Source organism: Dipodomys spectabilis, unplaced genomic scaffold, assembly GCF_019054845.1.
Source record: "Dipodomys spectabilis isolate Male_0828 unplaced genomic scaffold, ASM1905484v1 ptg000002l, whole genome shotgun sequence".
Classification (NCBI taxonomy): domain Eukaryota; kingdom Metazoa; phylum Chordata; class Mammalia; order Rodentia; family Heteromyidae; genus Dipodomys; species Dipodomys spectabilis.
The window spans coordinates 50,021,141-50,046,039 of NW_024870679.1; the positions used below are offsets into that span (position 1 = coordinate 50,021,141).

Genomic DNA, 24,899 nt, shown 5'->3' on the forward strand with positions numbered 1-24,899 from the left:
GGTTCCCCAGGATCACTGACCTCAGGGAAGAAAATCATTTGCTTGTTTGCTAAATACAAGTCTGTACTTCTGTACTAGTGAATATCTCAAGTAACTTCAGCTCTGACAGCCATCAGTAACCTTAGAGGGAAGGATATCATCTAAGGGCCATTACCAGGAGAGACTGGTCTGGCATTAAAAGGGAGAAGCAGAAAGGAAGAAGAGAAAGAAAGGTGTTTGTGATTTATAAAATGCTTGCTGGGCAGATACTAAGGTCTTCAGGAGTCTGTCAGTGGAGTGCCTCCCTGTGACTTTGATCTGGTCAGTACCTTCAGGTCTGAGTCTCGTTTTCTGCTTAAGGTATCATTGTGATTACTGATGGGGTGACCAGTGTCCCTGATGTTGCTGTCTGTGAGACACTACTGAACCAGCTTCGCAGTGGCACTGTGGCCTGTTCCTTTGTGCAGGTAAGGACTTTCTAGGAAGGAAGAGAGGGAAGTAGAGTATCTCACAAGGCCAAGCATAGACAGCTACTTTCTTAAAGGCAAAATTTCTCTACTTACTATTAGTGCCAGGTCTAAAGCAGGGCAGGTGATAGTGATGGGAGAGAACTTTATCCTTACCTCCTTAGGTTTGGAAGACAGGATGTTACAGTAAAATGAAGAGAAGGTCTGAAAACTGAGTCAGTTCCACCTGGCTTATTTAGGCTAGTTATTATTGCCAACCCCATTCCAACTAAGCAAATAAGGGAGAAAAGACATTCAGAGAATTGGAGCTTATTTTGATTGGCAGATTATAAGAAAGCAAGCAAGGGTGGACGGTAGGCATATCTAGAGCATAAAAAGCTGGTCCTGCTGTTTATAAAGTGCTTGGTGGGCAGACACTGAGGTGTCTGCATAATTTTGTGAGTGATATAGATGATAACATAACAAAGTCATTAATTGGGTTTTGCTGTTGGATGAAGAACATGAATATTGGCAGGACACTATTAATTGCAGGGTCCAAGAAGGAGGATTAAGACTTAATTGTGGAATTTGGGCTAAGAAAGTTCAGAAAATGAAAAGGTAGCATCTATATAACTTATGAAGCTGGGTTATGGCACAGGCCTATAACCTAACACTGGGAAAGTTAAGGAAGGAAGATCATGAGTTTGACACTAGTCTAAACTACATTATAAGACCCCCATCTCAAATATCAAAGCCCCCAAAAAGGACATGACTAGCAAAACAGAAAGGGACAGGTGAAGAAGAAAGAAGGGCTATTGTTTCAAAGATTGTGACTTCAGTGATAACTAGGTCAAAGGCAGAACAAACAAGTAAAGAAGCTGTTAGGATAGAGTGAATGCAGGTGTTGCATGTTGTGTTTAAAATGCCTGTAGGTGAACATATCTTAGCAGTAATAATATTCCCCTTGGAATTAGGCATGGCTAATCTGAATCCTTGCTCTATTACTATTAGCTTGTGACAGTAGTCATATCACTTTCACTCTAAGTTGGATTCATTTATAAATGGAGGGTGTGATGATTCCTTTAGAGTACAGAGCATAGGGCTGGGAAGGTGGCTCGGTGGTATAGTGCTTGCCTTGCATGCATGAGGCCCTGGGTTCAATTCCTCAACACCATATAAGCAAAAAGAAAAAAGCCGGAAGTGGCGCTGTGGCTCAAGTGGTAGAGTGCTAGCCTTGAGCTGAATGGCTGAGGGACAGTGCCCAGGCCCAGAGTTCAGGCCCCATAACCGGACCCAAAAAAAAACAAAAAACAAGAGTACAGAGCATAGTTCATAATTACATGGTAAAAAGCTACTACTCATAGTAATTAGCAGTTGGATATGCAGGTCCTGATCCAGGAAACAGTAGTTGAGAAGTAGATGGTGAGACCATCAATGTTTAAAGGTCTCTCACAGTAAGAAGCAGCACACAGGAAAATGAAGGGAACCAAGTCTGAGAAGAAACTGGAGGTTCTAATGTGAAAGAAGTCAAGAGTTTCAGAAGAAAAGAGTAGTGCATATTTCAAGACACACAAGAAAGTTCAAGTAGGAAGAGGAATTTAAAGTGTCCTTTGGATTTGGTGGATTCCAAATTACAAGGAAGTTTTTCTGAGGCATTTCGATGAAGTGGTGGTAAGGGAAATGAGTGCTATGAATAGAGGAGGTGGTAGAAACAAGTGTTGATGAGAGAAAGTAAAGTATTCAGACCACGCAGGGAACAAGAGAAAGAATGGTAGCCAGAGGGAAGTACAGAGTAGAAGGGAGGATGTTTGTTCTGTTTGGTTTGGTTTCTTCTAGAAAGCTAAGTATAATTTTAAGGGGCCATAGTGAAAAGGGGGTTGGAAGTAGGGAATGTAAAGGGATCTTGATAAAATCTCTAAATTGACAGAATCTGGGCCCTGCCTCTACAAACAGATCAAGAGATTCTTTTCAGAGCAGAAAGCATCATTTTCTTTCTTTGAGATTAGAAAGTAGAGTAGCTAGCAGAGCAGTAGAATGCCTGAGTTAAAAATTGCATACTGAAAGAAAAAAGTGCAAGATAAAAGGTAGAAATGAGCTGGGCGCTGGTGGCTCATGCCTGTAATCCTAGCTACTCAGGAGTCTGAGATCTGAGGATCACAGTTCAAAGCCAGCCCAGGCAGGAAAATCTGTGAGACTCTTATCTCCAATTAACCACTCAGAAAACTAGGAGTGGTGCTGTGGCTCAAGTGGTAGAGCACTAGCCTTGAGCTGAAGAGCTGAGGGACAGCACCCAGGCCCAGAGTTCAAGCCCCATGACCGACAAAAAAAAAAAAAAAAAGGTGGAAGTGAAGTGTGTAAATTCTACTAGTGGCCTCTGATTCCTCCAGGAAGTAAGGTGACAGTGAATATATACGGAAGGGAGACTAGAATTAGGAAGAAGAAATAGTCCTGCAGACAGCCTTGAAGAAATAGCTAGGTAGAGTGTCAGTTTTAATGTGATATCAGCCTATACAAAGGTAGGTTTCTTCTTTAGAACATCATTGGCAGAATCGATGTAAAGGTTGTGATCCTTGTTGGGATTTTGAGGTAGGAGCAGAAAAAATGAAGAGGGCCAGAGACTTGAGAATGATGTTTATGAAGTTGCTTGGCTAGAGGATCCAGGCTAGATTGAGAAAGGAGGAAGAAAATGGAGTAGATGACTGGGCCAGAGCAGAGGCTGGAGGCCTGGCCAATCTAGTGAGGTCAAAGTACTTTATAAGAGGTGGGTAGAAGGAAGCTAAAGGTAGAATGCTGTATTGTGGGATGTGGCAATTTGGAATTGCAAAGATGAGTTTGTTTCAAATGAAGCCAAGAGCCAAGCATTTAGTCAGTGTGCAGGTGAGTAGAGCAAAAACAAGGATTAAAGAAGTGAGTGGCCTGGAAACTGAATGAGTCATTTAAACCCGTCACGTAGAGCAGCAAACATTTGCTGAAAAAGCCTGATAGTAAATATGTAAGTTTTGAGGTCCACTCAGTCTTTCTTTTGCTATTTGACTTTGCTATGATATGTAAAAGTAGTCACAGAAATGCAGTGATTGGTCATGGTTGTGTTCCAATCAAACTTCATTGACAAAAATAGGTTGGTGGGCTACATTAGGAATGATCTTCAGCTTTAGTGTTGGCATTAACAGAAAACTTATTTGCCAGTGCAGACTCTCCCAAACCTATCCCTTATATTTTAACAAAATCCTTGGGAGTTTTATTTATTATTTTAAAGGTTCAAGTAGAAAAGTCCAGGATGATGACAGGAAGCCAATGAACCAGTTGCCAAAATCTCTAGTGAAGGGATAGAAGAGTATTTGATGTTAAGGATGAAGAGCAGAGGATGTGACCAGTTAGTATCAGCTTTAGGCAGAAAGGCTCCAAGAAAGGGTAGTTTTAGGGCAGTGGGTCTGTCCTGGGAGCATGACAGCCCACGTTCCCTCCATGGGCAAGGGGAGCTGAGTGCTTCTGTTGGAGCAGATCTCTACTTGCTCATTTTTTTTTCCCCAGGTAGGAGGGGTTTACTCTTATGACTGCAGTTTTGGCCACGTGCCCAATGTGGAATTGATGAAGTTCATTGCGATGGCGACATTTGGTTCCTACTTGTCCACTTGTCCTGAACCTGGGCCAGGCAACCTGGGTTTGACTGTCTACCACCGAGCGTTTCTGTTCTATTCATTCCTGCGCAGTGGGGAAGCACTGAACCCTGAATATTACTGTGGTGAGAGTCATGCTGGGTAGGATTGGGAAGTAGGACTATAGGACGGACCCAGAGATAATATGGTCTAGATTTGGGGTCTGAATATCTAACTGGGGCTGGCTGTTCTAACATTATTTTCCCAAGTGATTTCTGCACTTCCCCTAGATACCTGTCCTCTAAAAAGCTCACTACTTTCATCTTCCCTATCCTCACTGATCCTCCAGGCTCTCAGCACCGCTTGTTTAATGAGCACTTAGTTTCTGCAAGCAGCAACCCAGCCCTGGCCTTGCGCCGGAAGAAGCACACAGAGAAGGAGGTGCCAGCTGACTTGATCAGCACTGTGTCTGTACGCCTGCGAGAGGGCTACAGTGTCCGAGAAATTACACTGGCCAAAGGTAAGGGTCTGTAGGCCTCACTTCATAGGCCTCTAAGTGCTCGAATGTGGTTAGATCTGCTGAACAAGGTGGACACTCAGCTGTCACACATTGAAGAATGTCACCATGAGAGTCTTTGCTTGTTTTTTTTTTTTTTTTCTTTTTGGTCGGTCATGGGGCTTGAACTCTGGACCTGGGCGCTGTCCCCCAGCTCTTTAGCTCAAGGCGAGCGCTCTACCACTTGAGCTACAGCACCACTTCTGGTTTTCTGGTGGTTTATTGGAGATAGGAGTCTCACGGTCTCTCCTGCCTGGGTTGGCTTTGAACCGCGATCCTCAGATACAGGCGTGAGCCACCAGTGCCCGGCTCTTTGCTTGTTTTTTAAGACAAGAGAGCTTTGAGCTGTTTTCAGAGTTGAGTTCTCCTAGCATGTGGCTTCCCAATTCCATATCCTTTTGCCCGAGTGAATCAGCTGAGGGGGATATGGTGTCCTGAACTCGGCTTTGTTTTCAGATTACCCTTGTAAACTTCTATTTGCCTTTTTTGTTTTGTTTTTTTGGGTCCAGTCATGGGGCCTGAACTCTGGGCCTGGGCGCTGTCCCTCAGCTCTTCAGCTCAAGGCTAGCGCTCTACCATTTGAGCCACAGGGCCACTTCCGGCTTTTTTTCTTTTTGCTTATGTGGTGCTGAGGAATTGAACCCAGGGCCTCAGGCATGCAAAGCAAGCGCTCTACCACTGAGCCACCTTCCCAGCCCCTGTAAACTTCTATTTGCATCATTTGGGATGCTTTGATTCTGAAACCTATGGAACCATGCTTGGACCCATTGACCAAGCTAGTGTTCCAGGAGATAGGTGAGGTTTCAGATAGGGCTCAAGGCTCAGGCCTGGACTCCCATATTACCTTCCCCTCACTGGCATTTCTGCTCCCCACTGAAGGAGGGTCCCAACTGGAGGTGAAGCTGGTGCTGCTTTGGAAACACAACATGCGCATTGAATATGTGGCTGTGGCACCCTGGCCCCTGGAGCCTGAGGGCCCTCAAGGAACACGGGTGGAAGTGACAATGGAAGGTGGCTATGACATTTTGCACGATGTATCCTGTACACTAAGGCAACCCATTCGCTCACTGTATCGCACCCATGTTATCCGCCGTTTCTGGAACACATTACAGAGGTAAGCGAGGTCACCATTTGTTGAGTGATCCCTCATTTATTGGGTAGAGGGTCAGGTTTGTGAAGCTGGGAGCTTGAGGGGAATCAGTGCACAGGCTCGTGTCCAGGGTGTTTTCTTTTGTTTGTTTTATGCCAGTACTAGGGCTTGAACTCAGGGCTTTGAACTCTCACTTAGCTTTTTCCACTCAAGCCTGGTGCCTAGCATTTGAACAACACCTCTAATTCTGGCTTTTTACTAGTTAATTGGAAATAAGAGTCTCACATACTTTTCTGCCTGGGCTGGCTTCACACCACAATCTTCAGATCGCAACCTCCTGCGTAGCAAGGATTATAGACGTGAGCCACCGCACCGAGCTTGTCCAGGGTTCCTTCTTCCTCATCCAGCAGTGTCATCTGTGACTTTGCCCTTGTTCTACAGCATTAACCAGACAGACCAGATGCTAGCCCACCTTCAGTCTTTCTCTTCGGTCCCAGAACATTTCACCCTTCCGGACAGCACTAAGAGTGGAGTGCCACTCTTCTACATCCCTCCAGGCTCTACCACCCCGGTGAGTGGCTCTGATGCTCAGTATCCCCTCCCATGCCCACCCAGACTGGAACTGGCATAGCATCTGGAACCCATCACCACTTCTGTTCCTTCTCTGTCAAATCCGAGGCCCCAAGTCAGAAATTCTCAACAGTAGCTTTAAAAGCATTTCTTCTCCCCCTCCTAAGACCCTGGGGAGGAGAACGATCTAAAAGAGATTGCCTTTAACAGACCATGCAGTCGGTGGTGGCATCTCAACAGGCTCTGAACCTCCTCACCCCATTTCCATATAGCATCCTTCATCTGTTTCCAACCACAGCCAGCCTCCATGATCTGAGTACTTCCTGAAGACTATAGCTTCTGTTGTCCTGTGCTCTCTTCACAGTTGTCCATGGCACTGGTTCTGATGGGCATATGGACCACATAAGTGGTCCATATGAAGTCTATCTCTGACTCAGTCATCCTAATCCAGCCTTTATACTAGAAACCATTTTTGCCTCTGTCCCAAGATGGGCTGTACCCCTTAATATTAACCCACTTCTGCCTCTGACCTGAACTGAGTCTTTCTTGGCTCTGTTTGCTCTTTGGAAGTTGTATCTGCTTGTCCACAAATGCTCCTCTACCTTTTCTGTCCCCAGGTGCTCTCCCTTCAGCCCAGTGGTTCTGACTCATCCCATGCCCAGTTTGCTGCCTATTGGAAGCCAGTGCTATCCATGGATGCTAATTCATGGCAGCGGTGGCTGCACATGCATCGCCTGGTGCTAATTCTGGAGCATGACATGTGGGTATCCTCAGGACCAGGGCCATGCATGGGGTGGAGGAGCAGGAGCCAAGGGATAGAAAATGATGGGAAGAGAACACCAACTGTGGCCAATTTTCCTGCTCATTGACCCCCATCATTTTAGGCAGGCCCATGAGAGAAAGATAGTCATCTTTCCTATCCTCAAGAACAGGTCTAGGAAGTCTGATCCCACTCTACACCCCTATTCCTAGACCAGTCCCCAAGCACCTGCACACCCCGGGCAGCAATGGACGCTACAGCACTATCCAGTGCAGGATCTCGCACTCCTCGCTGACCTCTTTGCTTCGTGATTGGAGCAGTTTTGTGCTGGTTGAGGGCTATTCTTATGTCAAGTTGCTCTCCAGGTGGGCAATGTGATGTCCCTCACCCTTCCCCCATCATCTCATCCCCCATCTTCTCCTCTAATCCCATGCCTCACCCCTACCTCCTCCTAAGCCCATTTGCTCCCAGCCTAGGACTGTTTACTTACTCTCATTTCTCCCCAGTGCCCCAGACCAACCTCCTTCCTCCTTCTACATGGTCCGCATCATTTCCAAGGCCCCGTGCATGGTTCTTCGCTTGGGTTTTCCCATTGGCACGCCAGCCCAGGCCCGGCACAAGGTGAGCTGGACCCTGACTGACTTCAAGACTGAAGCCGCCTGTGGTATAGACAAACTCCATTTCCCTAGCCACCACAGGGACAAATCTAGTAGGAAATGTTACTCCCAGAACAACTAAGGCTTGAGAAATACGAAGGAGGCTGCTCTTGCCTTGTAGACCCCCTCTTCCCAGACTTTGAAGAGATGGGAATATCAGGGCATTAACCCCATTTTCTCCACAGATCGTGTCAGACTTGCGGGAAGAGATCCTACGCCTTCGTTTTCCCCATCGGGTGCAAAGTAAAGAGCCTACACCAAAAGTTAAACGTAAAGGGCTGGGGGGTGTTGGTGGAGGCAATTCTCCCTCCAAGTCACCCCCCATGCTGGGACCACAGCAGGCCTTGTCAGACCGGCCCTGCCTTGTGGTCCTCCATAAGCCACTGGACAAGCTCCTCATTAGGTTTGTCTGGAGAGTGGGGAGGGAGGGCCCAAAAACATGAAGGATAGCTGTGAATGGAAATCAACTAAGGAGTTGCCACATTTCCCAGGTATGAGAAGTTACCTCTGGACTACCGAGCACCCTTCTTGCTGACCCTGGAGCCACCAGGGCCATTGCCTTTGGTGTCAGGCCGCTCTGCCTCATCTAGTCTAGCATCACTGTCACGCTACCTCTACCACCAGCGCTGGCTGTGGAGTGTCCCATCAGGCCTGGCCCCGACGCTGCCACTCAGTGCCATCGCCCAGCTCCTCTCTGTCCTGACTGAGTACGTCACCTGAGCCTTCCAGGATTCTGGGGCAGGGAGGAAACAAGTGTGAATTCTGGATTTGGGATACTGGCAGGCAGCTAAATTATATATTTCCCCCTCTCCAAGCCTCAGTGTCAAGTACAGAGCAGCTCATGCTACTGCCCTCCTCATCTGCTCCCTTCCAACTGCTTATTTTGGCCACTGACTTGGACCTGCATCCTAAAGGACTGCTAATCTGAGCAGGAACTCCACTGGTCCAGGCTGCCACAATGGCTGCTGGGGGCTAGGTATGTTGGGGGCACTGTACTGAGTGTTTCTTCTTTCCTTTTCTTATTCTGGTCCTGCCCTGCTTTTATGGGTTTCAGAGTTCGACTTTCTGAAGGGTTCCATTTTGCCTGCAGTGGGGAAGGAATCATCAACATGGTTCTGGAGCTTCCAATTCAGGTATGTGGCAGTCCTCATGATAGCTAACCTCAATGTCCATCAAAATCCAGAGACCCTCACCTTAGACCTGTGTAGGACTGCTATGAAGTTTGTCTCACAAACTGGAACTTGGTTCCAGGACCCGGGCCTGAGGCCAGAATCATAGGATCCTATAGTGAGAGGATTAAATTTCTGAAGGCCAGATCCAGGTCAGGCCAGGACTCTGTGCCATCCGGGATTTTCCCAGTGCCTCCCTTTTACCCATAGAATGAGCCACTGGGGCAGGCTACTGCTGAAGAGAAGCACACGTGTGTCGTCCAGTACATTCTCTTCCCTCCTCACTCTACCTCCACCAAAGACAGGTAAGCCTCAGCCCTCTTTGAGAGGCATATCTCTGTACCATCTCCTTCTTTCTAGGTTCCCTAAATGTCTAACTCCCTTATCTTGAGATGATCTCCATCTCAAGCCTGGAGGAGGGGCTGCTTATTTTATTTGTTTCATCAGTCATCTTTGCTAGTCTGCAAAGGCTAGCCAATTATGACTGTCCTTCATCCTTCATGCCTGGCTCATTCTCCATGAGGCCCAACCCCTGCCACAAGGCTGTGTTAGATTCCCTCTCACCCAGGCTCAGAGCCCTTCCTCCTTTAGCTTCTCAACAGATGATGACAATGATGTGGAGGTAGAGGCCCTGGAGGGGGACTCTGAGCTCAATCTGGTCACTGAGGTATGGGTGGAGCCACAGTACGGGCGAGTGGGACCTGGTCCTGAAAGCTGGAAGCACCTACAGAACTTGACATACTCTGAAATCCCTCAAGCTGTGAGTGACCTCTGAACTATACCCCACCTCTTACTGGATTGTATCTCCTTTGGATACTGAAGCCTATGGGCTTCCTGGCACTCTGAATCTCTGTCTGCAATTATTTTGATTTCCTTGATAGCCAGAGAAGGCCAGGGCTATAAAAGGGTAACCCTTGACCTCTGATGTTTCTCCCCTAGCTCCACCCAAGGGATGCTGCCTGTATAGGTTCCATGCTGAGTTTTGAATACCTGATACAACTATGCCAGAGCAAGGAATGGGGTCCTCTGCCCCCAGAGCCCCGAGTCTCAGATGGTCAGTGGGGAAGGTGTCTCACTGGGTGGAACAGGGAGAGGGTAGGGTGAAGGCAGCCACAGATAGGTAATCCGAGTTTCACCATCTGTCCTTCACCATTCCCTCCCAGGACTGGATCAGGGAGGAGACACCTGTGTCTATGAGATCCCTTTTCACTTTGACCTACTAGGATTGCTGCCACAGTGCCAACAGCTACAGATGTTCTTCCTTCTGCTGTCCAGAGGTAGGTGAACATAGTACGCACTCACCCTTTCTGGGGGCCAGCAAGCCAAGCTTAGGGATATTAGAGAACAAGAGCATATGAGTTAGGGAAGAACAAGTTCAGGGTGGGGAGGGGAAGACTAAGGTGGAAGGGCTTTGCTGGTCAGGGTGAACCCTACGGGCCGTGGGCAGCAGGAGGCTCTCAGTGCTGAGCAGAATGTGTGTTGGGCAGAGCCAGAGGGTGTCCCTCTCACCGAGGGGCCCTGTGCCACCAACGACATGGTGCTGTGCCTGCTGCACAGCTGCCTGGGACAGGAGCTGAGTGACCGGGAGATCCCACTGACCCCTGCTGACCAGGCTGCCTTCTTGAGTGAAGCATTGCGACGGACCTGCTATGATCCAGGTGAACTTGTGTGTCCTAATGCTAGACTCCAACACTTTCCCTAACCCCCAGGGTGGTTTCTGCCTTTAAGCTCTGGCCTCACCCTTCTCTTCAACTCAGAGCCCTGCTCCACACTGGCTTTGCCCTCTCTACTCCATTGTAGGTACAGAGGGTCCACCTGCTGGGGGTGATGGGATCCTGAAGGATCAAGTAGTTGAAAGCACCCAGACTACTGGAGACCCAGCCCTTCCTTCCTTGGTGAGCACTGGTTCTTCTTTGTGAGCCCTTGTGATACTGGCTCCTTTCATCACCGCACACCCATGCCCAGACCCAATTTCCTTTTTTTTTTTTCTTTGTGGTGGACATCACACCCAGATTTGTATTTGTTGAGATAGCCCAGGCTAGCTTAGAATCACAATTTGCTAACTTCCCAAGCAGCTAGGATTACAGATGTGAGCTACAATGCCTGGCTTGACTTCTTCATGAACCTGTTAGCCTTTCTATGTTTTCCTTTTATTTTTTTAATTAGCATACATGAGTTGTACAAGGGCAAGTTCATTGTGACATTTCCACACACACGTAAACAGGGTACCTTGGTCAACCTCCTTTTCTCTGTCCCTCTCCATCCCCTCCACATTCTTAAAACAATTTCAAAGGGTCTGACTCTTCTATTTTCATAAATAAACTATGTTGACTATATTCATCTCCGTTCATCTTCCTTAGCCCTCCCACCTCTTACCAGTGTGTGTATGTGTATATTAACTGCACCAAGAGTTTTCACTATGGCATTTCAAGTAGGCTTATATTATGTTTTGCCAGAAAAACCTTCTTTTGCTTTCTCTGCCCCCCACATCCCCTAGTGACCAGTGTCTTTCATTGAGGATTTTTTTAATGCCTTATTCATACATAGATGCACTATATTTGAAATTAATTCACTATCATTTTTTTTCTTTTTTTCCCCTTTTTATTCTTTTTCTTTTTTATTGTGAAAATACCGTACAGAGGGGTTACAATTACATGGACAAGGTAATGAGTACATTTCTTATCAAGCATTGTTGCCTCCTCCTTTGTTTCCCCTTCCCATCCCTTCCCATCTCCCCACCCCTCCTACCCCCCTATCATTTTTTCTCTATCCCTTTCTCATCATCCTCTATGATCCCATAGATAGAATCATGTTTTATGTATTATGTGTGCGTATAAATTTATGTTTCTGGTGTGTGTGTGTGTGTGTGTGTGTGTGTTTGTGTGTGTGTGTGTGTGTGTGTACATGAATATGTATGTCTTAGGTCTAGCTTCTACATATAAGCAAAAGCATATAGTATATGGCTTTTTGAGTTTAGCTTATCTCATGTAACATGATATTCTCTGTTGTAAATGACATTTTGTTTTTATTACTGTGTAATCTATGATATCTATATATGTATATATATAAATATATATATATATACATATGCTATAACTTCTTTATCCATTCATCTGTTAGGCACATTGGCTGATTTCACTATTTGGCTAGTTTGAACAGTGTTGCACTAGACATGAGTATGCAGGTGTCTTTCTTATACATTGATTTGCATTTTTTGGAGTATATGTCCAGTAGTACAATGACAGAGTCATAGATAGGTCTGCTTTTATTTTTTATTTTTATTTTTTTTTTGGTCCGGTCGTGGAGCCTGAACTCTGGGCCTGAGCACTGTCCCTCAGCTCTTCAGCTCAAGGCTGGCGCTCTACCACTTGAGCCACAGCATCACTTCCGGCTTTTTTTCTTTTTGTTTATGTGGTGCTGGGGAATCGAACCCAGGGCCTCATGCATGCAAGGCAAGCGCTCTACCACTGAGCCACCTTCCCACCCCCGATAGGTCTGCTTTTGGTCTTTTGAGAAGCCATCATACTGATTTCCAAAGATTATATTCCCACCAGCAGTGTATGAAGGTTCCTTTATCCCCACATCCTTAACAGCTTTTGTTGTTGTTTTCTTGATGATTATCATTATGACTGAAGTGAGATGGTATGGTAGTGTAGTTTTGGCTTACATTTCCTTTATGGTTAGTGATATTGACTTCTTCATGAACTTGGGGCTTCATGCTCTCACTTAGTTTTGTTTTTTCCATTCTTGGCTGGTTCTCTACAACTTGAACCATGCTTCCAGCTCCAGCTTTTTGCTGGAGATAAGAGTCTTTGGGCCAAGTGCCAATGTCTCATACCTGTAAGTCTACCTACTTAGGAGGCTGAGATCTGAGGATTATGGTTCAAAGCCAGCCAGGGCAGAAAAGTCTGTGAGACTCATCTCCAATTAACTACCAGAAAACCAGAAATGGCATTGGTGGCTCAAAGTGGTAAAGTGCTAGCTTTGAGCAAAAAAATCTCAGGGACAGTGCCTAGGTCCTGAGTTCAAGCCCCATAATTGACAAAAAAAAAAAACCAACTTTGGGGATTTGTCTACCTGGGCTGTAATTTATCTTATTTTTTTCAAAAATCCAAATTTTGTTTTGCTGATTCTTTATATAGTTTTTTAAGTCTATTTCATTTATTTCTGTCTTAATCTTTACTATTTCTGTCCACTAATTTTGGATTTGTTTCTGTTTGTTTTAGAAGTTTGTATTATTAGGCTGTTTGAAAGCTCTGTGTTCTTTTGATGTAGACACTCATAGCTATAAATTTTCCTTTTATTGTTTATTTATTTATTTATTTTGTCGGTTGTGGGCCTGAACTCTGGGCCTGGGCACTGTCCCTCAGCTCTTCAGCTCAAGGTTAGCCCTTTACCACTTGAGCCACAGTGCCACTTCCAGCTTTTTCTGCTTATGTGGTGCTGAAGAATCGAACCCAGGGCCTCATGCATACAAGGCAAGCACTCTACCACTGAGCCACCTTCCCAGCCCTAAATTTTCCTTTTAATACTACACTGCCTTTGCTATATCCCAACAGGTGTGTTTTCATTTTCATTAGATGCCAGGAACTTTTTGATTTCTCCTTTTATTTCTTCAGTGATCTACTCATCATTCAACAAATGTTTTGTTTGTCCTCCATGTATTTAAATATTTTCTGTGATATCTGTGATATGCTCTTGAGTTCTAGCTAAATTCCATTATAGTCTGCTAGAATGCAGGAAGTTATTTCAATTTTCTTACATTTCCTTAGCCTTTCTTAATTTCCTGCAGTATGATCTGTTTTGGAGAAAGTTCCATGGGCTGCTGAAAAGAATGTGTATTTTACTGCTACTGGATGAAATATTCTGTAAATACCTGCTTAATCCATTGGTCTATGGTATCATATATTTTTGAGGTTTCTGTTTGATCTTTTGTTTAAATGATGTGTTTATTGGTAAGAGTGGGTTATTGAAGTGTCCACTATTATTGTGTTTGTAAGTCCCAAATTGTGTGTTTAATAAGCCTGAGGGTGCCAGTTTGGGATGGATATATGTTAAAAACTTCTTCATGGCTCCTTCCCTTTATTAATATAACTAACCTTTGTCTTTTCCAACTGATTTTGTTTGAAGTCTATTTTATCAGATATAAGTATGGCTACTTCTGACTGCTTTCGGGATCCATGTGCTTTTCTATTCTTTCAGCCTATGTTTGTCTTTTCAGTGGCATATATTTCTTGCAGGCAACACGTAGTTGAGTTGCCATTTTACATCTTTTGATTGAGAGTTAAGACAATTAACATTCAACATAAATATTGAAAGATGTGTCATATTTCCTGTCATTTTATTGTTTTTATGATACTTCTTCCCTATTTCTCCTTTGCTAATCTACTCATCTAGTAGAGTTTATTCTTTCCTGTATTTTCTTTTTCTGTGGGTAGGATTCCTTCATGTATCTTTTGCAGTGCTAGTTTAGTAGTCTTGAGTTCCAGTAACTTTAGCTTATCGTGGAAGTTTCTTATTTCTCCCTTAATTATGAAGTATAGCTTTGCTGAATATACTACTCTAGGTTGATACTTAGGTTTTGAGCTTGAACATCCTTGCATTTAGAAATCTGCTGTTATTCTAATAGGCTTGCAGTTGTAAGTTACTTGTTTCCTATCTTTGTAAGCTTTCAATATTCTTTCTTTATTCTGTATATTTGCATATACAAGCATTATAATGTGAGAGATAAGTTGAATAGGAAAAGTTAAATAGGAAATGGATTGAATGAGTAGGAAAAAAAATTAGCTAAATACTGGGTGGTGAAGGCAAAATTAAGAGAATTCACTATACATACACAATAACAATGAAAAGAGAAAAAGAAGCAAAGTGAAAACCAAATAGTACTCAAAATGCCTAACATGAAACAAAAACACATAAAATGAATGATATTCAAGCACCCAGTGAGAGTATAGGTAATGAGAAAAGACTAAGGTTATGGAAACAGAGGTAGAAGGAAATACGGGTAACAAAACAGCTGTACTTGGTAGAAGAAAAGTATAAATGGGGAAGAGCTATTAAATGAGATAAAAATATTTAAAATCGAATACTGAAAGGCAGGTGTTATTGTACGGATATATGATGAATTCAAAGAAAGGAAAGGAGCAGGGATAAGCAGGCCTAAAAAGTGAATGGGAAGAGGTAAATGGCTTACGTCAGAAAAAATTATACAGTTAAATAAAAAAGTTAAAACCAAGCCTGTAATCCTAGCTACTAAGGAGGCTGAGATCTGAGAATCACAGTTTGAAGCCAGACCAGGCAGAAAAGTTCCCATGAGACTCTTATCTCCAATTAACCACCCAAAATCCTTGAGCACAGAGACTCATGGACAAGGCCCAGGCCCTGAGTTCAAGCCCCACAACTGACCCCCAAAAAAGTTAAAACCAAAATAATAAATTAGACACATATTAAAAAGTAGGAATAAATTATTCTTGTGTGTGTATACGTAAATATATATTTATGTATATATACATACATGTGTACTTGAATATATGTGTACGTTTGTATATATACGCATATGTATGTATGCATATATAAACATACACATATACTTCTGCAAAGTGCATGGGGCTGTTGCAGTCAGCACTTAAGCTTAGATGATAAGTAACTCATAGAACTCCCATTCAAAAGTTCATTTTATCCTAGCCTCTGGCTATGCAGTTCTCTCCTAGTCAGTGAGGATGGAGTCATGGAAAACTACCATACCACTCCCTTCAGAGTCTCTGCTGCCTGTTATATAGCCTGTGCTCTGTGGTCTAGTCAGTAATCCCAGAGCTCCTTGACTTCCAGACATCTGAGGTGGCTGCCTTTTGGGGCCCTAGCTGTCTCTGATGGTGACTTTTGCTAGACATTATGAATGGCCAAGGTACAGCTCTCTGTAGGAGAAAACAATGGCCACCAGGCCTTGTAGATTGCTCTAATAGTCTGTTTCTTTCTTACAGAGTATGGGTCTTGAAACTTTAAGGCCTCTCATCTCTTCCCAGCCCCCTCAGTGGCGCTGCTATGCAAGGCTGGTGACCCCACAGCATATGTTTCTGACTTTTCTCCCAGCTACTTTCTCAGGTACTAACTGCTGACCTTCCTTACCTCCTTGGGTATAAAACCTTGAGCTCACTCACTGGCCTATCAGACAGCCCTGATTGGTTTGTCTCTTCCCTAGATGTTCAACGTCTGGCTGCTTGTGGCCTGGAGGGACCCTTTCAAGAGGAAGCAAAGCCTAAGTTTGGGGATTGGAGTGGAGCCCCCAACCTGAAAGATATGGAAGAAACTGGGACCAAGGCTACAAAGCCACAAGTCCCTATTCTCAGTATAACCCCAGTTGGTGGTAAGACTGCTGATGGAAATCAGTTAAGCAGAAATGGGATGGGAAAGCAAATAGAAAGTGTAAAGACTAAGGTACACCTTTCCTCACAGACAGTGCCTGTGATCAAGGCGAGCAAAATCTACTTTTCCGTCGGGACTTACAGGCTTGTACTGGGCGTCAGGCTTCCCAGACAGAGGGTACAGATGGACTACGGACCCGGTGTCCTGTCTACATCTATAGCTGTTCACTGGAAGCACTGAGGGAGCAAATGGTTGGCGTACAGCCCCCGCAGGCACCTCGAGACCTCATTTTTAGGTGAGTGCCCTTGACTTTGACCTGGTATCTTTCTCTGACAAAGTTGGGCATACATTCAGAGGTAGTCAGCAGGAACTTCTTAGGTATATCCTACCAGCTTCTTGATTTAGTTTTCCTCATCAAGTCAGTTGAACATGCTATGGAGTACAGGTGGCTGATGAGTTCAAGGTACCACTTAGGGGAGTTATCCAAGCTGTTTTCCCTCCCGTTCCTAGGACTCAGTTCCTAGACCATCCCTCAGCTTCCTCAGTGTGGATGGAGCCCAGATATAAAGAGGCAGCCACCCATTGTACCTTGCTGCAGGAGCATGCACAGCGATGCTATGTTCGTGGTGAGTAAGAACGCCATGTAAAGGAGTGGGGATGTGGAAGTAGATACATGGAGATGGCAGGTGGGGCCTGGAGAGACTGCTCCAGAGCTGACCCTGATCATGGTCCATTCCATCAGGGCTGTTTCGGAGCTTGCAGCAGGCACAGAGTGTGACTTGCCAGGATTTGCTGACAGCGGTGGATGCCTGTGAGGAGCTACTACAAGAAATAGACATCACCTCTTTCTTGCTTGCACTGTGTGGCCATACTTGGGGTTTGCCTCATGCACCCCCAAGCCCTGGTCCTCTAAGCCCAGGACCCTTCAGCAGCAGCATTGAGGAGGGCCCAGAGCCTCGGGAACGAGCTGTCTTAGCTTCTGAGTCCAGGTTAGGGTTGTTCTTGAATGACATCAGGGCAGGGAGGCACACAGATCAAGTCCTTATTCAAAAACCTAGCCAGATATAGTGGCCCACATCTGTAATCCCAGCTACTTGGGAAGAAGAGGCAGGAGGATCACAATTTTAGGTCCACCCCAGGCAAAGTTATTGGTACAAAAAAAAAAAAAAATACAACAAAAATGCTGGGGGTGTTGCCCAAGCGGCAGAGTAGCCTAGCATACTTGAAACCTTGGGTTCAATCCCCAGTACTAGGGGCAGAACGGGTAATGAGGGACCTTCTAGTCCTGGAATGTAGCATGTCGTGTCACTAGCTTTCTATGCAGGATGCTTTCTCCCTTTGACTCTGGCAGCAATCTCACTTCCAGACAGCTCCAGGACTCTGCTTCTTTAGTGTGGTCTAATGAGCCAAGTCCAAGCTATGGAGTTCCCAGTTGTTAAAGTGAAGTGGAGATTTTCTGGGAGGCCCTCCATAGAATAGTAACAATCTCCCAAACTAATTTGTGTACATCATCAAGCCCAAACCTGTTTTCCCACAGTAAGCCCCTCCCTTTGGGTGAAGGACTAGAAGGAAAACACAAGCAGGCAAACAGCTCTGTGCTAGCCTCTGCAATGTGTTGCCATTGGAACTAGAGTGGTGGGAATACTCATAGGTCCGAACTTAGGAACTCCCACTTCTCATGTCCTCAAAGTGAACACATTTTCTTCCCAACAAACCTTGCCTTCTCCATTCATCTTCCACCTACTGATACAAGTCAAAAAACTACCATCATCCACACTTTGTTTCACAGAAATGTCTGGCCCTTAGATAAGAAGATTGGAACTCAAATGAATGGGTTGGTTCTCCTTGCCTGTATCACCACACCAGCTGTTGTGCTACCCTGAACAGACGGAGACTGGTGTACGCTGCTCCCCGGTTGGGAAGCAGACACTTTAACACTTAAAGTTCTTAACACTGGTATGCTTTCTCCCCAAACCCAACTACTCAGTATAGAGACAGAGGACCTAAGTGAGCCTGAGTTTCAGAGCACCCGTGTCCCTGGTAATTCAGACCCTGGCCCAGAGATCTCTCTGACAGATGTCTGCCAACTCAGAGGGGAGGCACATGATGCCCTTCATAGCCTCATCCAGGTGAGAACAGAAGAGGGATACATTCCTACTCATGCAGAGGACAGTGTTCTCTGGGTTAAGGGTACCATCCGTCTTGTTTTAGTAAAAAATTAACGTTCTTCCAGGGGAAACTGACATCATAGCTCTTTTTACACTCTACAACAGGAGAAGTTCCTAGAGATCAGTCATCTCCACTTCCGCACAGTACCCTCCAATCCCCACTACTTCTTCTACTGCCCTCCATCCAGTAGGCGAGAGGTGAGTGGCTTTCTTCCTTCCCTGTCTTGTATCCCCAACCCAGGGCCTGGATGTGCATGGATCCTTTTGGATCAGCTGTATTTTTTACAGCTATATTTTTTTACAGGATGAGGGTCCCCGGGACACAGTAGACAGGAAAGTCAGTGACCTTGAGTTTTCAGAGGCTGAGATCATGGGAGAAGAAGGTATGTGAGCAAGTGATTACGGTGTGGGAGGAGGCTGCTTTAAGGCAGGCCCAGTGACCTCTACTGCCATCCTGCTGACCATGTTCTATGACCCACTAGGATATACATCTGCCTGTTGTGTGGTCACTGAGAGTGACCCAGAGCTGGAAGTGGAATACCGTGAGACCCGTGAACCCAACCTGGGGCTTGCTGGGCTAGACTCTGCCTCGCTGTCAGATGCAGACACTGTTAATCCTGACGAAGACTCCTTCAGTATCTTGGGAGGCGATTCACCCACTGGGCCTGAGAGCCTCATGCATGACCTGCCACCCCTCTTCCTACACCTTACATGCTCTGTGCGACTGCGTGGGCAGCACAGCTCGGTACCTGTGTGCAGCCTGCCCACCTGCCTGAGTGAGTTTGGGGGAGCCCTGGGAACACCAGAGATCATAGTACAGCTTGCTTGCCCGCCTGGAAATGGAGGACAGCCTGGAAGTATGGAAGATATGCTTTTCCCAGGGTCCCCAGCAACCTCTTAACTGTCCCCCTCTCCCAGGCCAGGTGCTTTCCAGTCTGGAAGGACCCCCAATTGGAGGCCGAGTTCCCCTAAGGGACCTCAGTATCACTCTGGATGTCTTTGTGCTGACTTTGCCACTAGAAGTGGAGCTCCCTCCAGCCTCGGACCCACAGCACCATCGGTGTGGCAGCCAGCTTGGTAGGGGGTGGGGGGGCCTGGGACTTTGTGGAAATTGAGGGCCAGTAAAAGAATTTAAGGGACCTGGGGACTAAGGAGACCTGGAAGATGCACTGGGAGAATATTATCTCCTGACCTTTGACTTTTGCTCCCATCCTGGTACAGGTCAACATCTGAGAGCAGTGCTTCATTCCCACGGTCCCCAGGGCAACCGTCCTCCTTAAGATCAGATGATGGCCTGGGACCCCCGCTGCCACCCCCAGAAGAGGAGAGGTATATTATGTTCTTATGCTCCTCTCAGAGTTCCTCATTCCCCTCAGTTTCATTTTTCTGGAAACTCATACCTAAACCTTTCTTCCATTTAGGCACTCAGGACTATCCAATTTAACCACACCCCACAGACTGGCTATTGAAACCACCATGAGTGAGGTGAGGGCTTTCTATGATCCAGCATAAGCAACAGACCCCTAGTGCTGTAACTCATACCCTTTCCATCATATAAGTGAGATGGGGCACCCTTTTTATTCTGAGATTGAATTGAGGCCTAGAAGGCATCTCACAGGACTCTGTCTAGAAGGCAGAGTATCATCTAGACTGTTCTGGTCTAGAATTGAGATAAAGCTTCAGTAAGCAAGGGGTTCGTTCCTCTCTGCCTGTAGATCCGCTGGTTGTTAGAAGATGAGATGGTGGGGGCACTCCGAAGAGGGGGAATTCCCCAGAGCCCTGCCCTGCATCGAGCAGCTGCCCATATCCATAGCTCTCCTGGGCGCTCCACCTGCCTTCGACAGACCCTTCCACTGAGTTTTGTGTTTGGGCCAGAGCGCTCCCTCACACAATTCAAGGAGGTAAGCTGCCTTCCAAATACTTTATGGTCTGATTGGAGCCCATCCTTCCTGGACCCCACGCACAGAACTGGGTTTTCTTAGTTTGAGTCCATAGAATTACCGTTCCTGTTTCCCTCCTCATCATATTGTCTGCTCCTCATCCCTATGCCTGGCAGGCCAGTGGAGAGAGACCCAGCTTCCAACCTTGTCACTGGGCTTACTGAGCTATGGAAAATCACTAAACCTTATCTTACCTCAGCAGTGGGATTGTTGGCGTCTGCTTCACCGGGTGGTTGGAGTGTCTGATCAGGAAGCGTAGGCTTCTATATATTGGGAAGGCTACTTTTGCTTAAACTGTGACCTTAACTCCTGCTCCCCAGGAGTTCCGCCGCCTCTACCTCCCTGGCCATATTCTCCTTGAGGACCCTGACAGTGGCTTCTTCTTTGTGGCAGTTGGCCAGCAGCCAAGCGGGCCCCAAGGGGAGACCCCTTCAGAGGCCTGGGCTTGGCACGGCCATGAGGACAGGGCTGAAAGTGGTGAAGGAGAGGTAAGTCTGGTGTGAGGATGGAGAAGGATGGTGGGGTGTATGTGGTACTGTACATTAGTCTTGATTTCTGTCCCTCAGGCCGTGACAGCCAGCCCCCATACCCTTGGCTCCCCAGAGGATTCTGAGTGCACCCCCGTCATCAGCCTGCCTAGCCTACCACAGGAAGGTGAGAGCTTGAGATGTAAATCTGGGCCAGTTTCCGTTTCTAAAAGGAGGCTGTAGAAAATATCCAGAGAAGTTCCAGAACTTTCCCTTATCTGTTCAGGGAGCCAACCTGGGCCCAGCCGGGGACTAAGCCTCATGTCCAGTCAAGGCAGTGTGGACTCAGATCACCTAGGTAAGCTGGGGCAGAAGTAGAGGATTCTAAGATGATGGCAGGTGGTCTTGGACTGCACAGAGGAAGATATGGGCATAGATATCAAAAGGAGCTCATTTGAAGGGAATCATCAAGCTCAGTATACTAAAGGGCTCAAGTGAGTCAGGCTGTGCTAAGGATGAACTAAATGTTTCCGTATGTTTGACACAGGTTATGATGGTGGAAGCAGTGGCTCTGACAGTGAAGAGCCCCATGATACTCTTGGTGAGAAGGCTTCCTTCACATTGCGGACTCCACCTGGGCCAGCACCTCCTCAGCCTTCATTCTCAGGCCTCCCTGGGCCTTGCCTGCCTGACTTCTGGCTTATTGCTCGAGTCCTGCAAGATCGTGTGGAAGTGTATGCACATGCACGGTAAGTGGAAGCATGGAGGCCCTGCACCCAACCCTAATTTAACTGCTTTTTCCTGACCCTGGCATTATTAAAAGTTAGATTTGAGACTGAGAGCTTCAGTCTGATTTGTACTCTAAGGTCTAGGCTCCAGCTCTCTTCCCAAATCTTCCTAGCAAAGCACAGTACTCTCACCTTTCTCAATGGAGTTGCAAAGCTAATGGTGATTTTGGCTTCTAACTGAGCATTAAGAACATGTACAGTTCAGAGTGGCTTCAAAGGGTGATAAAACAAGGGAGTAATAAAACCGGGCACTGAGTTCTGAGGATCAAAGTTTGAAGCCAGTCTGGGCAAGAAAGTCTGTGAGACTTTTTTTTTTTCCTTGCCAGTTCTGGGGTTAAACTCAGGGCCTGGGCACTGCCCCTGAGCCTCTCTGTGCTCAAGGCTAGCACTCTACCTTTTGAGCTACAGCCATACTCCCGGCATTTTCTTTTTTTTTTTTTTTTTTTTTGGGGGGGGGTGTCCAGTCATGGGGCCTGAACTCTGGGCCTGGGCGCTGTCCCTCAGCTCTTCAGCTCAAGGCTAGCGCTCTACCACTTGAGCCACAGCGCCACTTCCGGCTTTTTTCTTTTTGCTTATGTGGTGCTGAGGAATCGAACCCAGGGCCTCAGGCATGCAAGGCAAGTGCTCTACCATTGAGCCACCTTCCCAGCCCACTCCCGGCATTTTCTGAGTAGTTTTTTAGAGGTAAGATTCTCACAGACTTTCTTGACTGGGCTGGCTTCAAACTGTGATCCTCAGATCTCAGCCTCCTCAATAGCTAGGATTATAGCCTTGAGCCATCTGCACAGGCTCATCAGACTCTTATCTCTAGTTAACCACCAGAAAACTGGAAGTGGAGCTGTGGCTTAAAGCAGTAGAATGCTAGCTTTGAGCAGACAGTGCTTAGGCCCTGAGTTTAAGCCCCATGACTGACAAAACAAAAATCAAACAAAAAAACAAAACAAAACAAAGGAGCCTATAATTCTATAGGCACTCATAGCATTTTACATGGAACAGCTTATCTAATCTGTGTAACATCCCTACATCATATTACCATGAGGGCATGAAGGAAGTAACTCAGCATAAAGCAGTGGAATACTTGGTCAAGTCAGAATTTACAGCTAGGCATCTCTTACACACTCTTTGTTCTTGGAGTGGGGTTGAGAGCAGGGAAGACCCTTCTTATGAAGAAGAGCCTCATTGCAGGGCGCAAGTGCTAGTGTTAGTGTGGCGCCACCTGGTAGCTGGTGTAAGGCAAGTGTGGAGCTAAGCCTTCCAGAGCTGCTCTTGAGAATTCCATTTTCCCTCTTTCCTGTCAGGTTCACTTCCCTCTGTCCAGTCCTGCTTCCTTCTTATGGGTTCCCCAGATCATATTCATGACACTTAAAACTCCTTCCCCACTACAGCTCTATGTCTGATCCATCCATCCTTCCTAGGAGCCTGATTCGGGAGGATGGAGGGCCTGGCACTGAGTGTCGCCACCTGCAGCAGCTCCTGGTGAGGCGAGTTGGGGAGATCTGCAGGGAGGTCAACCAGGTAAGAAGCAGCCAGGGCGAGGGCTCTCCAGCACTGAGACAAAACAGAACAAAAGAGGAAGGGGGTTTCCAGGAACTGACTTTCAGAGGCTGTCAGTGTATCTCAGACTCAGTAATAACTCTGGGCTGTTCTCTTAACTCCTTACCAATAAGGAAGCTCTCCAACCCACCCCTGGAAGTGGAGTTCCCTTTTTTTTTTCTTTTGTTCCATTCTTGGGGCTTGAACTCAGGTCCTGAGTACTGTTCTTGAGCTCTTTTTGCTCATGGCTAGCACTCTACCACTTTGAGACACAGCACCACTTCTGGTTTTCTGGTAGTTAATTAGAGATAAGAGTCTCATGGACTTTCCTGCCCGACTGGCTTCTAGCCTCAATTCTCAGAGCTCAGCCTCCTGAATGGCTAGGATTATAGGCATGAATTCGCAGCCCCTGGGCTGAGTTTCCTTTTTATTCCTTGCCAGTGACTGAAATATTTCCTATCATTGTACTGTGTGCTAGCATTAGAGATTTACTGTGAAACTGACTCTAGAGCTTAGAGTAAGGGATATAGATATTGAATAACTAAAGTATACAAATTACTTCAGTGATGGTTGTGAAGAATCTCAGAGGAAAAGCAAAGACTGCTATGAGATCATATAATAGGAAAGGAGCTGACCATCCAAAGTAGTTTTAGTTTAAGAATTGAAGGAAAGTGACTAGATACTGACCAAGAGTAAGGATAAGTGCTCCTCACTGGATTTGCTTTCAGCCCTAAGCTTGTTTAGGGTAGGACACCATCTCTGATTACTGAGGTCCTTTTATGTTAATGTGGTGTTTCGGTTTTTGAGATAAGGTCTCAGTATGTATCCCAGTCTGGTCTCCTAATGTCCTTATTTTGACCTTCAGTAATAGTAATCAAAATGGTGGGCATTCTTTCTAGCCTCCGATCCTCCTGACCATCATTCACTTAGGAAGAGGTATTTCAGTTTTCTTACATCTTGTTATTTTTCCCAGCGATTGCTCCTTCAGGACCTGCATGACAGTCATGTGTGTAACTCCCTTCTGGTGGCAGAGAGTGAAGAAGATCTGTGGCGTAGCGAGACACCCTTCCACTCGCGCCAGCGGGCACTGCTACCTAGTGATGGTATGATCCCATCCAGCAGCCTCCCTCACGAGGTGGTGCCACTGCTCTTTCTTATATCCAGTCTTTGGGTTAGAGTCATGGGTAAGTAAGATAGGATGCCTGGATCCTGCTGCTGCTAGGCATCAGTGACTTTCATGAAAGCAGTTTCATTGGAGAGATCGAGAAGGAACTGATAATGGAAAAGTCAAGATAGACAGGTGAGACAAAGAATAACCGTTCTTTCAAGTGGTGGTGAAAACAAAAAAGAGAATAACTGAAGGAAGACAAAGGCAAGGAAGGAACTTTAAGACAGAGACTTGAGTATGTTTATGTCCCTTAGAGAAAGAGCCAAGCAGGGGAGATGATTAGCATTTGGGTATCACATAGTCCTCAAGGGCAAGCCTCCACATGGCCTTTCTTGATACTGTCACCACAGTTGGGTTTGGTTTGGTTTTGGTGCCAGTACTGGGGCTTGAACTCAAGGCCTCCCTCACTTGGCTTTTTTCACTCAAGACTGATATCTACCACTTAAGCCAAACCACCACTTCTATGGCTTTTTGCTGGTTAAGTGGGGAAAAGAGTTTCACAGACAGCAGCACCAGTGGCTCACACCTATAATCCTAGCTACTCAGGAGGCTGAGATCTGAGGATCACAGTTTGAAGCCAGCCCATGCAGAAAAGTGCTCGTGAAACTCTTATCTCCAATTAATCATTTAAAAACTAGAAGTGGAGCTGTG

The 24,899-nt window shown here is 46.1% G+C and overlaps 1 protein-coding gene and 1 non-coding gene across 5 annotated transcripts in view; one reads left to right on the top strand and one right to left on the bottom strand.

The window, feature by feature from the left end:
• Window positions 1-24,899, top strand: part of Szt2 (SZT2 subunit of KICSTOR complex) — a 52,860-nt gene that overhangs the window by 12,635 nt on the left and 15,326 nt on the right. For 2 of the 4 annotated variants that reach the window (XM_042675200.1, XM_042675211.1), the window contains exons 7-42: window positions 340-446; window positions 3,957-4,167; window positions 4,371-4,541; window positions 5,457-5,691; window positions 6,109-6,238; window positions 6,855-6,997; window positions 7,210-7,362; window positions 7,504-7,618; window positions 7,839-8,056; window positions 8,145-8,360; window positions 8,708-8,786; window positions 9,033-9,127; window positions 9,414-9,582; window positions 9,762-9,876; window positions 9,986-10,099; window positions 10,310-10,480; window positions 10,623-10,717; window positions 15,803-15,923; window positions 16,021-16,185; window positions 16,275-16,479; window positions 16,695-16,810; window positions 16,927-17,173; window positions 18,172-18,313; window positions 18,458-18,550; window positions 18,657-18,735; window positions 18,835-19,128; window positions 19,271-19,412; window positions 19,574-19,681; window positions 19,774-19,837; window positions 20,068-20,253; window positions 20,613-20,780; window positions 20,859-20,946; window positions 21,025-21,117; window positions 21,307-21,508; window positions 22,963-23,062; window positions 24,054-24,183. In XM_042675200.1, coding sequence (XP_042531134.1) covers window positions 340-446; window positions 3,957-4,167; window positions 4,371-4,541; window positions 5,457-5,691; window positions 6,109-6,238; window positions 6,855-6,997; window positions 7,210-7,362; window positions 7,504-7,618; window positions 7,839-8,056; window positions 8,145-8,360; window positions 8,708-8,786; window positions 9,033-9,127; window positions 9,414-9,582; window positions 9,762-9,876; window positions 9,986-10,099; window positions 10,310-10,480; window positions 10,623-10,717; window positions 15,803-15,923; window positions 16,021-16,185; window positions 16,275-16,479; window positions 16,695-16,810; window positions 16,927-17,173; window positions 18,172-18,313; window positions 18,458-18,550; window positions 18,657-18,735; window positions 18,835-19,128; window positions 19,271-19,412; window positions 19,574-19,681; window positions 19,774-19,837; window positions 20,068-20,253; window positions 20,613-20,780; window positions 20,859-20,946; window positions 21,025-21,117; window positions 21,307-21,508; window positions 22,963-23,062; window positions 24,054-24,183 — 5,280 coding nt within the window. The remainder of the gene's footprint in view (window positions 1-339; window positions 447-3,956; window positions 4,168-4,370; window positions 4,542-5,456; window positions 5,692-6,108; window positions 6,239-6,854; window positions 6,998-7,209; window positions 7,363-7,503; window positions 7,619-7,838; window positions 8,057-8,144; window positions 8,361-8,707; window positions 8,787-9,032; window positions 9,128-9,413; window positions 9,583-9,761; window positions 9,877-9,985; window positions 10,100-10,309; window positions 10,481-10,622; window positions 10,718-15,802; window positions 15,924-16,020; window positions 16,186-16,274; window positions 16,480-16,694; window positions 16,811-16,926; window positions 17,174-18,171; window positions 18,314-18,457; window positions 18,551-18,656; window positions 18,736-18,834; window positions 19,129-19,270; window positions 19,413-19,573; window positions 19,682-19,773; window positions 19,838-20,067; window positions 20,254-20,612; window positions 20,781-20,858; window positions 20,947-21,024; window positions 21,118-21,306; window positions 21,509-22,962; window positions 23,063-24,053; window positions 24,184-24,899) is intronic. The other 2 variants (XM_042675220.1, XM_042675229.1) reach the window with 1 other exon arrangement.
• Window positions 12,235-12,307, bottom strand: Trnaa-ugc. Its single transcript has one exon. It is a non-coding gene; the product is annotated as a tRNA-Ala (tRNA).